Here is an 11761-nt window from a genome sequence, read left to right as displayed (position 1 = left end):
ATTGTAAATCTCTAAGGGTAGGCAATAGGTTAAACTATGGTGAGCTATATGTTATCAATATCTATGTAGTATTTAACAATTATGACTGATCCACAGTAAATGTTCAGGAAAATTTTTTTGATGAATTATTCATTGAGATAATCAGATTAAAAAAAATTTTTTGGAGGGGGGTATAATTAGATTTTTAAAAATTTATTTATCTACTTGAAGGTACTGGGGATTGAACCCAGGACCTTGTGCATGCTAAGCAGACACTCTACCATTGAGCTATACCCTCCCCCTCAAGATTTTTAAAAGTGATTGGAGGTTGTGTACTATCATGATAAAGCACATAAAATCTATCATTCAAAATTCAGTTTGTAAATCTCATCTTTGGCTGTTACTAATTGTGTAGCCTTTTACCAAGTTACTTAACTGCCTGTATTTCCTCATCAGTAACATGGGAATAACACCATGATGACCTCAAAGTGTTGCTGTCTGGATCAAATTAAATAAAACACATAAAGTACTTTCAGTGCCATATAAAAAGCACCTAATGATGCCTAATAAACCTTGCCTGTTAATTTATAAAATTGTAAAGAATATTTCACATCCTTTGTTTGATTATTCTTTTAAAAAAATTCCCTCTGTGCTTCTCTTTTTTGCTACAGTAAAATTTTAGGTTTTTAGGTCTGTTCTTTCTTGAAATGTTAACTCATTTCAGAATCCAGCCTTGAGATTTCAATTTTTTTCCTGATTAATATCTTTCACAAATATTCTCAAAAATTAAGAGGACATACCTCCTTGCCTTCTACACAAAGCTGCAGACATCTAACCAGCTCAAAGACTCTAATAGGTAACAATTTGAGCATAGAAGGCTTAATCTTGTTCCTTTGTCTAACAGAGACTTGCATGCATACTTATTTTTGTTTCTATAAATCTCTCCTTTCAAGTGTAACCTGTACAATGAAGTCTTATAGCAAACACATTGGAAACAGAGATGCTGTTTTCACAAAGTGCAGAAGACGCGTGTGAGAGCTGTAGCGGAGGGCATGCAGAGAGGTGGCTGCATCTGAGAGACGGAGCAGCTAGAATCAATAACACTTGGTGAATTACTGGATGTGGTGATTGAGGAAGAAGAAGGAATCAATGATGACTCAGATTTCCAGAAAGACCAACTAGCTGAAGGGCAAGGCTATTAGCCTAGATCAGGGACAGGGGAAGAGGAATAAGATTGGGGACAAAATAAGTTTTTTTCAATCTAAAATTTAAAGAATCTGTATTATGCGCCAGGGCTTTGCTGGTCCTGTACATGCATCTCACTTAATCTCAACAGCCTTCTGACAGAAGTCTTGTCATCAACCCCATTTGACAAAGGAGGAGATGGAACCACAGAGAGGTTGCGGGGTCTTAGAACAGTTTATGTTGAACTCTTCTGAGAAACTGTTAACTTACTTTCCAAAGTGCCTGCGCCACGCCCACCAGAAATGCACGAAGGCTCGTTTTTCCACATCCTCACCAACATTTGTTAATGTCTGTCTTATTTATTATAGCCCTTCTAGTGGGTGTGTAATGGTTTCTTGTGGTTTTAAATTTCATTTTCCTAAAGACTAATGATGTTGAGAATCTTTCTATGAACTTATTAGCCATGCATAGATATCCTCTTTGGAGAAATGTCTATTCAAATTGTTGGCATTTTTTAAAGCTTTTAAAGGAGAGAAAACATATCTGTGGAAGTTTTCTCAATAGACAGAATTAACTTCTACAAGGGCAGACATAGGACTGGAGTGTACAAATTACTTATAAAGGAATAGTGTAAACAGCACAGCTTTTTTAGAATGGAGGATCTCCAAAAGGTGGTGGAGGACGAGTGGGATGGGCAAAAAAAGTTGGTAAGTGGTCTTGAATGCCAGGTTGAGAAATGCTGCAGGAGAGGAATGGTAGTAAAAAGAGGCTAAATTTTGATGCCTAAAAGAAGTATTTGGGCTAAATATGTATGTACGAGTTTTCTTGTTCGTGGGGACATAACAGGATATATTCCTCTGTCTATGATAGAGCTATGGGAAAAGAACAGATTCCAGTTCCATTTGGTTCATCTGCCTATCCAGGCAGAATTAAATAGAACTCATTTTTGATACATGGATATAGTTTCTACTGAAGATCACAAATCATTCTTCAATGAAGTTTATTCTCTTCTGCTCTTGGTTAATCCATCTCAATTAAAAACAACCTTGACATTCAGAAAAGCTTATTACTTTCTTATTTCTTTCTTGAATTTTAATTACATTTTAATTTTCTTACTCTAAAATATCTGATTTGAGATATAAAAACAAACAGTTCAAACAGTTACTTTTCATCACATTTGGTACTCATGATACCGCAGATTCTGGAAAATTGTTTCTCTTTTTAGCCTTCTGTTCCCTAGTCTGCTTTTTCTATGCCATATATAAGAACTTGCTCATGAGGAACCCATTCCTCCCCAGACGCTGTGATAAATGATTACTGGAAGTCAGCCCCATCACTGAAGACCATTCATTGACACAGTGAACAAAATGAGCTGAAAGCTTCATGTGCCTCAACTTCTCTAAAATTCTCTTATGTCTGAATAGGGGGCTGTTGGTAAAGACTAGGCAAAAAGTTCCCCAAAACTATTGATTCTAAAGGGTACATCAAAAAGACAAGTAGAAATGATGTATATATGCTACAGGATTAGGGCTTCCGCCTCAGACCTACGTAAATGCTAGTGCCAAAAGCAATGGAAAGAAGGCACTTCCAAGTAAACTTCAACTACCTCACAGGTATGGACGTTCTCTCTTCCCTTTCCTTTGGGACAATTCAGACTTACAGCTAATTTGTCACTGAGTGCTTGATGTCTGTAAGAGGAAGAGAAAGAAGAAGAGGAGGAGAAACCAACTGACCAGAGATTAGATAGGAAATCTTAAATTTCTTTGCCTCCATGTTTTTGTTTTTGTTTCTTTTTGTTTTTTTTTTTTTTTTTAGGGCTAGCAGAGGTCTGGAGGAAGCATTTTTAAAAACTAGGCACACATAATATTACTGTCAAAATAAAATTACAGATTTCCAAAACTATTTTGTACCTGGACCCATACGTAGGTTCCTCATTTTCTTAGCCTGAAGGTGTTTCTGGAACACATGCAGTGATTATCTTCTTTCACTACATTTGGTTGGCATATATTTCTGTTACGTTTCTTTGTTTTCCATTTCCATACAATCCTGACATTAAGATGATGTCTGAAATTTCAATGATATCAACATTACTGGATTAATGTCTCTCAAGTTTTTTAAAATAGCAGCAAAAATTTTACAAGGAACTTGCTATCTAAACATGTTCTTTTTAAGTTTGTTTGGATTTACAAATTCCTGCTATTCATCAATGAGGAACTGTCATTATATAGTGTCTCCTATGAGTACCTGGTCCTGGGCACTTAAAGAGCCCAACTTTCAAAAGCTCCTGTGTTCAGATGAAGAGACAAGTCCTAAACTGAGCATGAAGTAAGCCCCCATTATGCCTAAGGCAATAAGCTGATGAAAACAACAGCATGAACTGTAACAACGTATAGATACACAAGGGAGTGAGGTGCCTCCCTGCAGCAATGAAAGCAGACAATATTGAGCAAAGACAAATCCATCCATCTCCCATCTCTTGCTAGCCACAAAGTCTATTTTTCAGTAAATTTTGTTTCAGATTGTTTTGTTGTTCTTATTACTTAATACAAAAAAGAGCCAATCCTTGCATTGAATGGAGCTTTTAAATAATTTGGTGTGATTTTTCCATGAGTGGCAGATCAGCCCCTTCCTCCACTGCTGAATGTCAGTCAGTGTCATGGGAAGTTGTTTGGGGAAATACGTGGCCTTAGCACACTCAGGATTTTCCCACATAAATGCCATTTCCTGGTGTTTTCTTCCCTTGTGGTCAGAAAGTTCTTCGGGAGTCTTAAGTTTACAGAACTATATTGTGTGCATGGGAGCAGGGGGACTAGGGGAAATTAGCAATTTGGGTCAAAGTCCTAGATGACACTGTGTTTAGTGGTACCTAAAAATGCACTTCACTGGGGAGGCAAGAATAGCACATGTCATGACTTCACAGTGAAAAGCAGAGATGACTGGAAAGAGGAGTGCTGTCAGAAGTGATGCTGACAGGGAGGAAGAGTTTTAAGGGTAAACTGGAGGCAGATGAGAATAAACTGCTAAGCGAAAAACAAAAACATCTTGAGTAAGCTTTCTAAGTTGGAAATAGAAAACCAGAGAGTTTTTTCCTTAATAGATTTCAGGCATCTTTTCATCCCTTACTGTTGACTTTCTCCTTTTTTCGTATAAAAATGGATGGAAAAGTGTTACCAAAGAGTGACAGATTATAATGGTGAAAAGCACAGCTCAGATCAGAGGTTCTCAAAGTATGACCCCTGGACCAGCAGTATCAACATCACGTGGGAATGTGTTAGGAATGCAGATTCTCAGGCCCTATTCCAGACCTACTGAGTCAGCAGTTTGGGGGCTAAGGCCACTAATTTGTGCTTTTGACAAAAGCGCTCCAGGTAAATCTAGTGTGTACCAACGTTGGAGAACCACTGATGTAGTGATGAAGGGTATGGTGTCTGGAGCCAGATGACCATATTACTTAGGGCAATTCATTTGTTTGTTTGTTTCTCATCTGTAAAATGGTGCTAGCACCAAGCTCACAGTGCAGCGATGAATACTAAATAAGCAAAGTGTGTAAAATCCTTAGAAGAATGCTTGGCCACCGAAAGTGCTATAGAAATGTTTAGAGGAGGATGATGATTGATGATGACGATGATAGGTGCTATTTTCTTTTTTTTTTTTTTTTTTCCTTCACAGGCTTCATTTTACAGTTTACAGCAAGGCTTTGTGTTTACCAGGAGATCTTCTTTCCTAATATCTTAGAGTTATTTCCGTGGCTCAAGGCGGTTTTTCTCAGCATGTGCTCCTTGGACCATTTGCATCAAAATCACTTGTGGTGCTTATTAAAATGCAGATTCTTAACTTCCCCCTAGACCCAGAGCGATGATCAGAATTCTCTAGTGGTAATTCTGCATCCAGAAATTTCAAAACCAATGCCTTGGATAACAAGGACTGTGATCTTCATTTTGCAAACAGGCACATGAGGCATAGGGGTAGCATATGCTTAGGGAAATCCAGAGTCTCAGTAAGACCAGGAATAAGAACTGGATTTCTGACTTTGAGTTATAGTAACAGATTATGCATCTTCTTTGTGGCTTTATTTGCTGTATCGAGAGTTTGACTTGGGTTGTGCCACTTTGTTTACTGAGACGTAGCACTATTTAATCTAAAAATAACATTTACCTTATAAATCTAGAACTATCAAGAATGATGAGTTCCTGGAAAATACACCTGGACCATTATCCATCACTCAGCTAAAATTGGTTCAGTTGTGACTATATCTAATACATCTCTCTTGTGTTACAGATGAAGCAAAAGGGCTCAGAGAAATTGAAAAAAACTGTCAAAAGTCACATGACTAGATATCGGCAGAGCAGAAGAGTAGAGCTTGGTCTCCCAACTGCCAGTCCAGTGTCCTTTCACCATATCCCACTGTCCTAATCCTTGCTGATTTCATGATTTAAAGCAGCACTTAAAATTTTTAAATAATTTTACCTATACTGCTCACATAAAATCTGCTCTAAGCAGTTTTTTTTTACCTCCTTTAATTTCTTTTACTTAAAGATATGCTAGCATCACATCTTTTTTTTTATAATAGTAGTAAATCAATAATCTACTGACAACTAATAACTCAAAGCTCCATTGCATATTGTTTTTTCAACAGCATGAATCTGACTGTTCTAAAGCAATTAGATTGACTTTTGGGGCTGTGATGGAAATGCTTTGGGCCTTTTCACACAGTGCCTACAGGTCTTGTATATATTGTTCTATCACAGTCAAGCTCCCACATAGTGTTAATATGCATTTAGATAACATAGTTCTTAATTTGAGGCCACACAAGGGTATTTATCTGCTCTACAAATCATGTCCATGTAATTGGTGGTGGTCGGGAGGTGCTAATCATGCCAGGATCACTTGATTATCTTATAAGATGATTTTCTTTTTGTCTCAATTATTTGCACTTTTTATATGACAAATGAACTTTATCTTAATGCAGTCATCTCTCTCCATTCCTCCTTCCTTCTAAGAGTGGAACACTGGCAGTTTTAGTGCACTCGTACACGACTCCCTCTACCCAAGATTAGTTTCTTTTCATCTCACCTTTAGCTTGTTTGCTACTAATTATTACCTAGTTAGCTACTCCTTAATCTTTAGGTCTCACTTCAAGTGTTAACTTCTCATTGAATTCTTTCTTTTTTTTTTTTTTTATCTTTTTATGTAAGAATCTCCCTGCCCCCATACCATGCACTCTTTGTAACTTTACAGTGTTTATTTCTTCATGGCACTTATCCCTGTATGTAATTGTAAAAGTTATTTGTTTGCTTTTTTATTATCTCTCTATCCACCTAAGACATATATAAGGTCCGTGTGTCTATCAGGCAGATGTTTGTCCCTGTACTAAGCACAACGCCTGATATATAGTTCAATCAACATTTGTTGAATGAATAATATGTCTGTGAGTTGGTGTGGAATTTTGCAGTCTGCTTAGAGGGGTATGAGTATGTGTTATACCTTGGTCCCTTACAAAAACTTCTTTTTTGAATTATCTCCTTCAGGAATGGGCACTAACATAGACATAGGGTTGTCTACCTACTCAGCTTGACTCCTGACCCCAAGAGCATTTGGACCGTAGTACCTTATTTTGAGTGGATCCATGTTGTCTAGAGCATCCTAGATCATGATGCACTATTTTCCAGAGCTTGAGTTCTCTGGTAGCCTCTGGCCACAGGTGGTTATTGAGCATGTGAAATGTGACTAGTGTGAAGTGTCATATGCTGTGAGTATAAAATACACATTGGATTTTGAAGATTAAGTACAAAAAAGATAGACTATCTCATTAATAATTGTTATATTGTTTAATTATTGAAATGACACATTAGGCTAAATAAAATATATTATTACGTTTAATTTCATTTTTTTTTTTTTACTTTTTAAATGTACTACTGGAACATTTAAGGTTACATGTATTGATCAAATTTGCGGCTCACATTATATTTCTATTGGGCAGTGATGTTCTAGACCTAACTAGTTCACCTCTGTTGTTTGGCGATGCAGACTGAAGGTGATCCACTGAAGGGAATGCCAAAACTGCAAGAGCCTTTCATAGCCTGCTTCACTCTTGTTAGATGTGTGCTAGGGGAAGGGCTGGCACTTCTGGAGAGTGGCTCAGGTGCCATTTCAGGACTCCCTCAATGTCAAATCATGAGGCCCACATACAGTTCGTGTCCCAAGACACAGAAACTTTAAATGTCTTGCCAGTGGTCATATATGTTGCTTAAAATAATGCTGGGACCAGAACCCAGGTCTTTCAATAATACTGAGTCATTGAATTACTTACAGAAGCACCTACTAATAAAATTACATCTTCCTTTTAAAATGTAATAGTAGAAAAATTTAAAGAATTGTTAATAAGTTATGCAGGCTTTCCAAAAAAAATCAGTTAATAAGGAAATTACACTTCAGTCTTCAGATGATTAAATAGAGAGAAAATCATATTGTATACATTGATAAATTAAAGAAACAGAGATTCCTGTTATTATTGCCACATGTACTATAGTAGAGGATTAAAATGAGATGACCTTTATTTAGTAAAGGAGTATGTGCTGCAAAGCAAAATTTAAAGAAGTCAAATATGAACATGAAACCTACTTGTAAATAAACACAAATCTAATAATGACTATTTGCATAGCTATAAAAACTCCCTTGGAGACCATACATTACAGTTTGGAAAACTGATTGCTATGTCTTATTCCAAAAGCCCTCACCACTGACATATCAGACTTCTCTTCTTAGGTAAGGAGAAGGATTTTTAAATAATTAGCATCATCATCATAATCTTCTGGTTCATTCATTAATTTGGCAAACATTTATTTGGAATCTACTGTATGCCAGGCATCTGTGTGTTCTAGGTGCCCAAGATACTATGGTGACCAATGCAGACAAATCTTTGCTCTTTGGAGCTTACATTTCCATGCTTAGGTATTTTCTCAACAAGGACAACAAAATAAGATGGCAAAGTAAGTCTAAGCAGAGCTACCTTAAAATGCCACAGGTGACTTTTTTTTTTTTAAGTTGGGAATTGAAGTGAATTTGAGATTTTTCTATATGCTTTTCTTGGGGAATTTGAAATGGAGGCGCAAATGGAAGGTGCAAAGGCATAAAACACTACCTATCCAGCACTAATTAGTATTTCCAGAATGAAAATGTTAGAAGACACTCTTAAAGCTTCAAATAAAACAATGAGGCTGTGTTAGGGATTTTCCAATCATTTTTGGGAGGGGCTTGGCATACTTATTCAGCTTTTCTTTCTTCAGCTGGGATACCCCAACCAGATGTTTCAGTTCTTACATCCACTAATGCTAGGAACTCCCAGTCAGAACGCCTTCCCTTCTCACTCAACACAGACTCACTCTCTTTCATTCTCTCACAGTCCGAGTCCTGACCCTGCCCATGTTGTCTCCCTCACGTGCACACACTCTCACAGGTTCCCCTTCATCCCTTTCAGAGGTTCCTTAAATATGGCACTTTTTCTTAAAGTTCAGCCTGTAGGTGTCTCCATTGCTCCCTTATAGCTAAGACCTCGGCAAGCAGGGTTTAATCATTTCTTTAACCGACAACAAGGAGGAAGATTTGATAATTTGCCTAAAATGAGCAGATGCTCGAGAGGACATGTCTCCATCCTACGTCCCTCCCCTCCGATTTAAGTCTCCAATGAAACTACTTTCTCCCTCCTTTCCAAGCAAAAAAGGCTGCTTTAACTAAGCATGCAAGACGCCAACACTCTCCTCCACAGTACGCGCAAGTTTCCTTCGCTCTGAGCCAGCAAAGCTTTGCTTGTCCCCTCACTCCCGCCCACCCTTCCCCCCGCCACTCGGGTTCTCGAGTCATCAGGGAAGGCGAGTGGGTTGAAAGGACTCAGTGCGGCTACACTCCGCAGCCACCGCCTCCTCCTGAGCCTCCTCCCAGCCGCCGAGGGTTCGGCGCTGGACTCCCGCCCAGCCCAGCAAATGGCAGTCGGATGATTGACAGCGAAGCCGGCCAAACAGGGAGCAAGACAACTCGAAACCGAAACCGCCCTACAATGGTTTGGTTGCGGCCAAGCTGCCTCTTTAAACCGGCTTTCCTCCCGAGAGCACGGAGAGGCGGAAGTGCGGTTTGCGGCCAAACCTAAAGCCTCCAATTAGCCAGCTGACTGGCCCCCTCGGCTCAAGAGAGACAAACGTCTTAACAGAAACCCTTGCTCTCTGGGACTCGCTGCTGAGCTCGCGGTGCGGGTTCGTGTGCGCGCGTTCCGCGCCTTGGGGCGAAGCGAATAAGGAGGAGCCACTGCCGGGAGGTGGGAACGACCTGCCACGGGTGAGATGATGGAGCAGCGTCTTCGGCGGCAGCGGCGGCGGCAAGTGGCGGCGGCGGCGGCAGGGCAGCGGCAAGCAGCGGGGGCGGCAGGACAGCGGCGGCGGCAGGGCAGCGGCAAGCAGTGGCGGCGGCAGGGCAGCGGGGGCGGCAGGTTAGCAGCGGCGGCGGCAGGGCAGCGGCAGGGCAGCGGCAAGCGGCGGCAGGGCAGCGGCAAGCAGCGGCGGCGGCAGGGCAGCGGGGGCGGCAGGTTGGCTGCGACGGCAGGGCAGCGGCGGCGGCAGGTTAGCAGCGGCGGCGGCAGCAAGCGGCGGCGGCGGCAAGCAGCGGCGGCGGCAGGTTAGCAGCGGCGGCGGCAGGTTAGCAGCGGCGGCGGCAGGGCAGCGGCGGCGGCGGCAAGCAGCAGCGGCGGCGGCAGGGCAGCGGCAGGCGGCGGCAGGGCAGCGGGGGCGGCAGGTTAGCAGCGGCGGCGGCAGGTTAGCAGTGGCGGCGGCAGGGCAGCGGCAAGCAGCGGCAGCGGCAGGGCAGCGGCAAGCAGCGGCGGCAGGGCGGCAGCGGCTCTCGAACACACCTCAATGAAAGCGGCGGTGGAAGCTGCTGAGCAGAAAGACGTAAGCAAGCTAACTAGCTGGCGGCAGCGAGAGGGGATGTAACCTTTTCGGCTCAAGGCTGCGAGGTGCGTAACCCCGAGCGGACCCAATGCCAGCGTTGCCACAGGTGATTTGATTTCCTGTGACGGTAGCTTAGTCAGCCAGGCGTGTTTCGTAACATTTTTACTTTAAAGTCCTTTTGGACTAGGTGCCATCTGGAGCAGGGGCAAGACCCCTAGTAAAAGTCGTACTGTTGATAGACTGACGACCAAAATTTTAAGTGTCTCCTCCCGTAACCTCCTCTCCGCTCTGCGAGGCAGATGGGAGCCATGGCTTACCCCTTACTCTTCTGCTTCCTGCTCGTTCATCTGGGATTGGGAGTTGTTGGCGCTAGCCGCGACCCTCCGGGTCGGCCGGATTCCCCTCGAGAGAGCACCCTGAGGGCGAAGCAGCACTCCCAGCAGTGGGCTCGAGCCTCTGCCTCGGACGCCTCAGCTCCCTGGAGCCGCTCCACCGACGGCACCATCTTGGCGCAGAAACTCGCCGAGGACGTGCCCATGGACATGGCCTCTTACCTCTACACCGGGGACTCCCACCAGCTGAAGCGAGCCAACTGCTCCAGTCGCTACGAGTTGGCGGGCCTGCCGGGAAAGTCGCCTGCCCTAGCCAGCTCCCATCCCTCCTTGCACGGGGCGCTGGACACGCTGACACACGCCACCAACTTCCTCAACATGATGCTGCACAGCAATAAGTCGCGGGAACAGAACTTGCAGGATGACCTGGAGTGGTACCGGGCACTAGTGCGGAGCCTCCTGGAGGGTGAGCCCAGCATCTCCCGGGTGGCCATCACCTTCAGCACGGAGTCGCTGTCCGCGCCGGCCCCGCAGGTCTTCCTCCAGGCCACACGTGAGGAGAGTCGCATACTGCTCCAGGACCTGTCCTCCTCGGCACACCACCTGGCCAACGCCACGCTGGAGACCGAGTTGTTCCACGGCCTCCGGCACAAGTGGAGGACCCACTTACACCGCCGCGGCTCCAATCAGGGGCCCCGGGGCCTGGGCCATAGCTGGCGGCGCAGGGACGGACTTAGCGGGGACAAGAGCCATGTCAAGTGGTCCTCGCCTTATCTGGAGTGCGAGAACAGGAGTTACAAGCCCGGGTGGCTGGTCACTCTCTCCGCTGCTTTCTATGGGTTGCAGCCTAACCTGGTCCCGGAATTCAGGTAAGGAGGGAAAAAAGATAAAAGCAACGTCTTCTTTCCGGTTTCATGGTTAGTTGAGCGTGTGGGGAAGGAATGCATGGCTGTGACACTTAACGCCTCCCACTGTCAAAGCAGAGACCCAGGCTGAGGGACACCCCAGGCAGGCGTATGTGCTTAGGGACAAGAAGCACCCCGCGTTTGTCAGTTTCAAACAGTCTGTGAAAACCGTTCTCTCAAGTCAGTTCCCCGGCAAGGGGCAAAGGACGGGCAGCTCTTGGTAGAGCTGAGATATGCCGTGTTTCTCTCTAACCCTCCGGAGATCAGAGGGGAGTTCCCCGACAGGGATGTTGCACTGAAATCTGGTGAGCTCAATAATAGTTCTGTATTTTCCTGCCTGAAGGTATAGCATTTGTGGGAAGGTGCAAAGTTACAAATTAGCAGGTGATAACTTATGCTCTGAGATGTGCCTGATCTTTGGGGT

At 43.5% G+C, this 11761-nt stretch overlaps 1 protein-coding gene across 5 annotated transcripts in view; it reads left to right on the top strand.

The window, feature by feature from the left end:
• Positions 1–9913: 9913 nt before the first annotated feature.
• LOC116282233 (metabotropic glycine receptor-like) overlaps positions 9914–11761 on the top strand; it is a 37792-nt gene continuing 35944 nt past the window's right edge. For all 5 annotated transcript variants that reach the window (XM_072968706.1, XM_072968708.1, XM_072968707.1 and 2 more), the window contains exon 1: positions 9914–11301. In XM_072968706.1, the coding sequence (XP_072824807.1) occupies positions 10400–11301 (902 nt within the window). In that variant the 5' untranslated portion in view covers positions 9914–10399. The remainder of the gene's footprint in view (positions 11302–11761) is intronic.

Source organism: Vicugna pacos, chromosome 9 (assembly GCF_048564905.1).
Source record: "Vicugna pacos chromosome 9, VicPac4, whole genome shotgun sequence".
Lineage (NCBI taxonomy): Eukaryota > Metazoa > Chordata > Mammalia > Artiodactyla > Camelidae > Vicugna > Vicugna pacos.
This window is presented reverse-complemented; position numbering and strand designations above follow the sequence as displayed.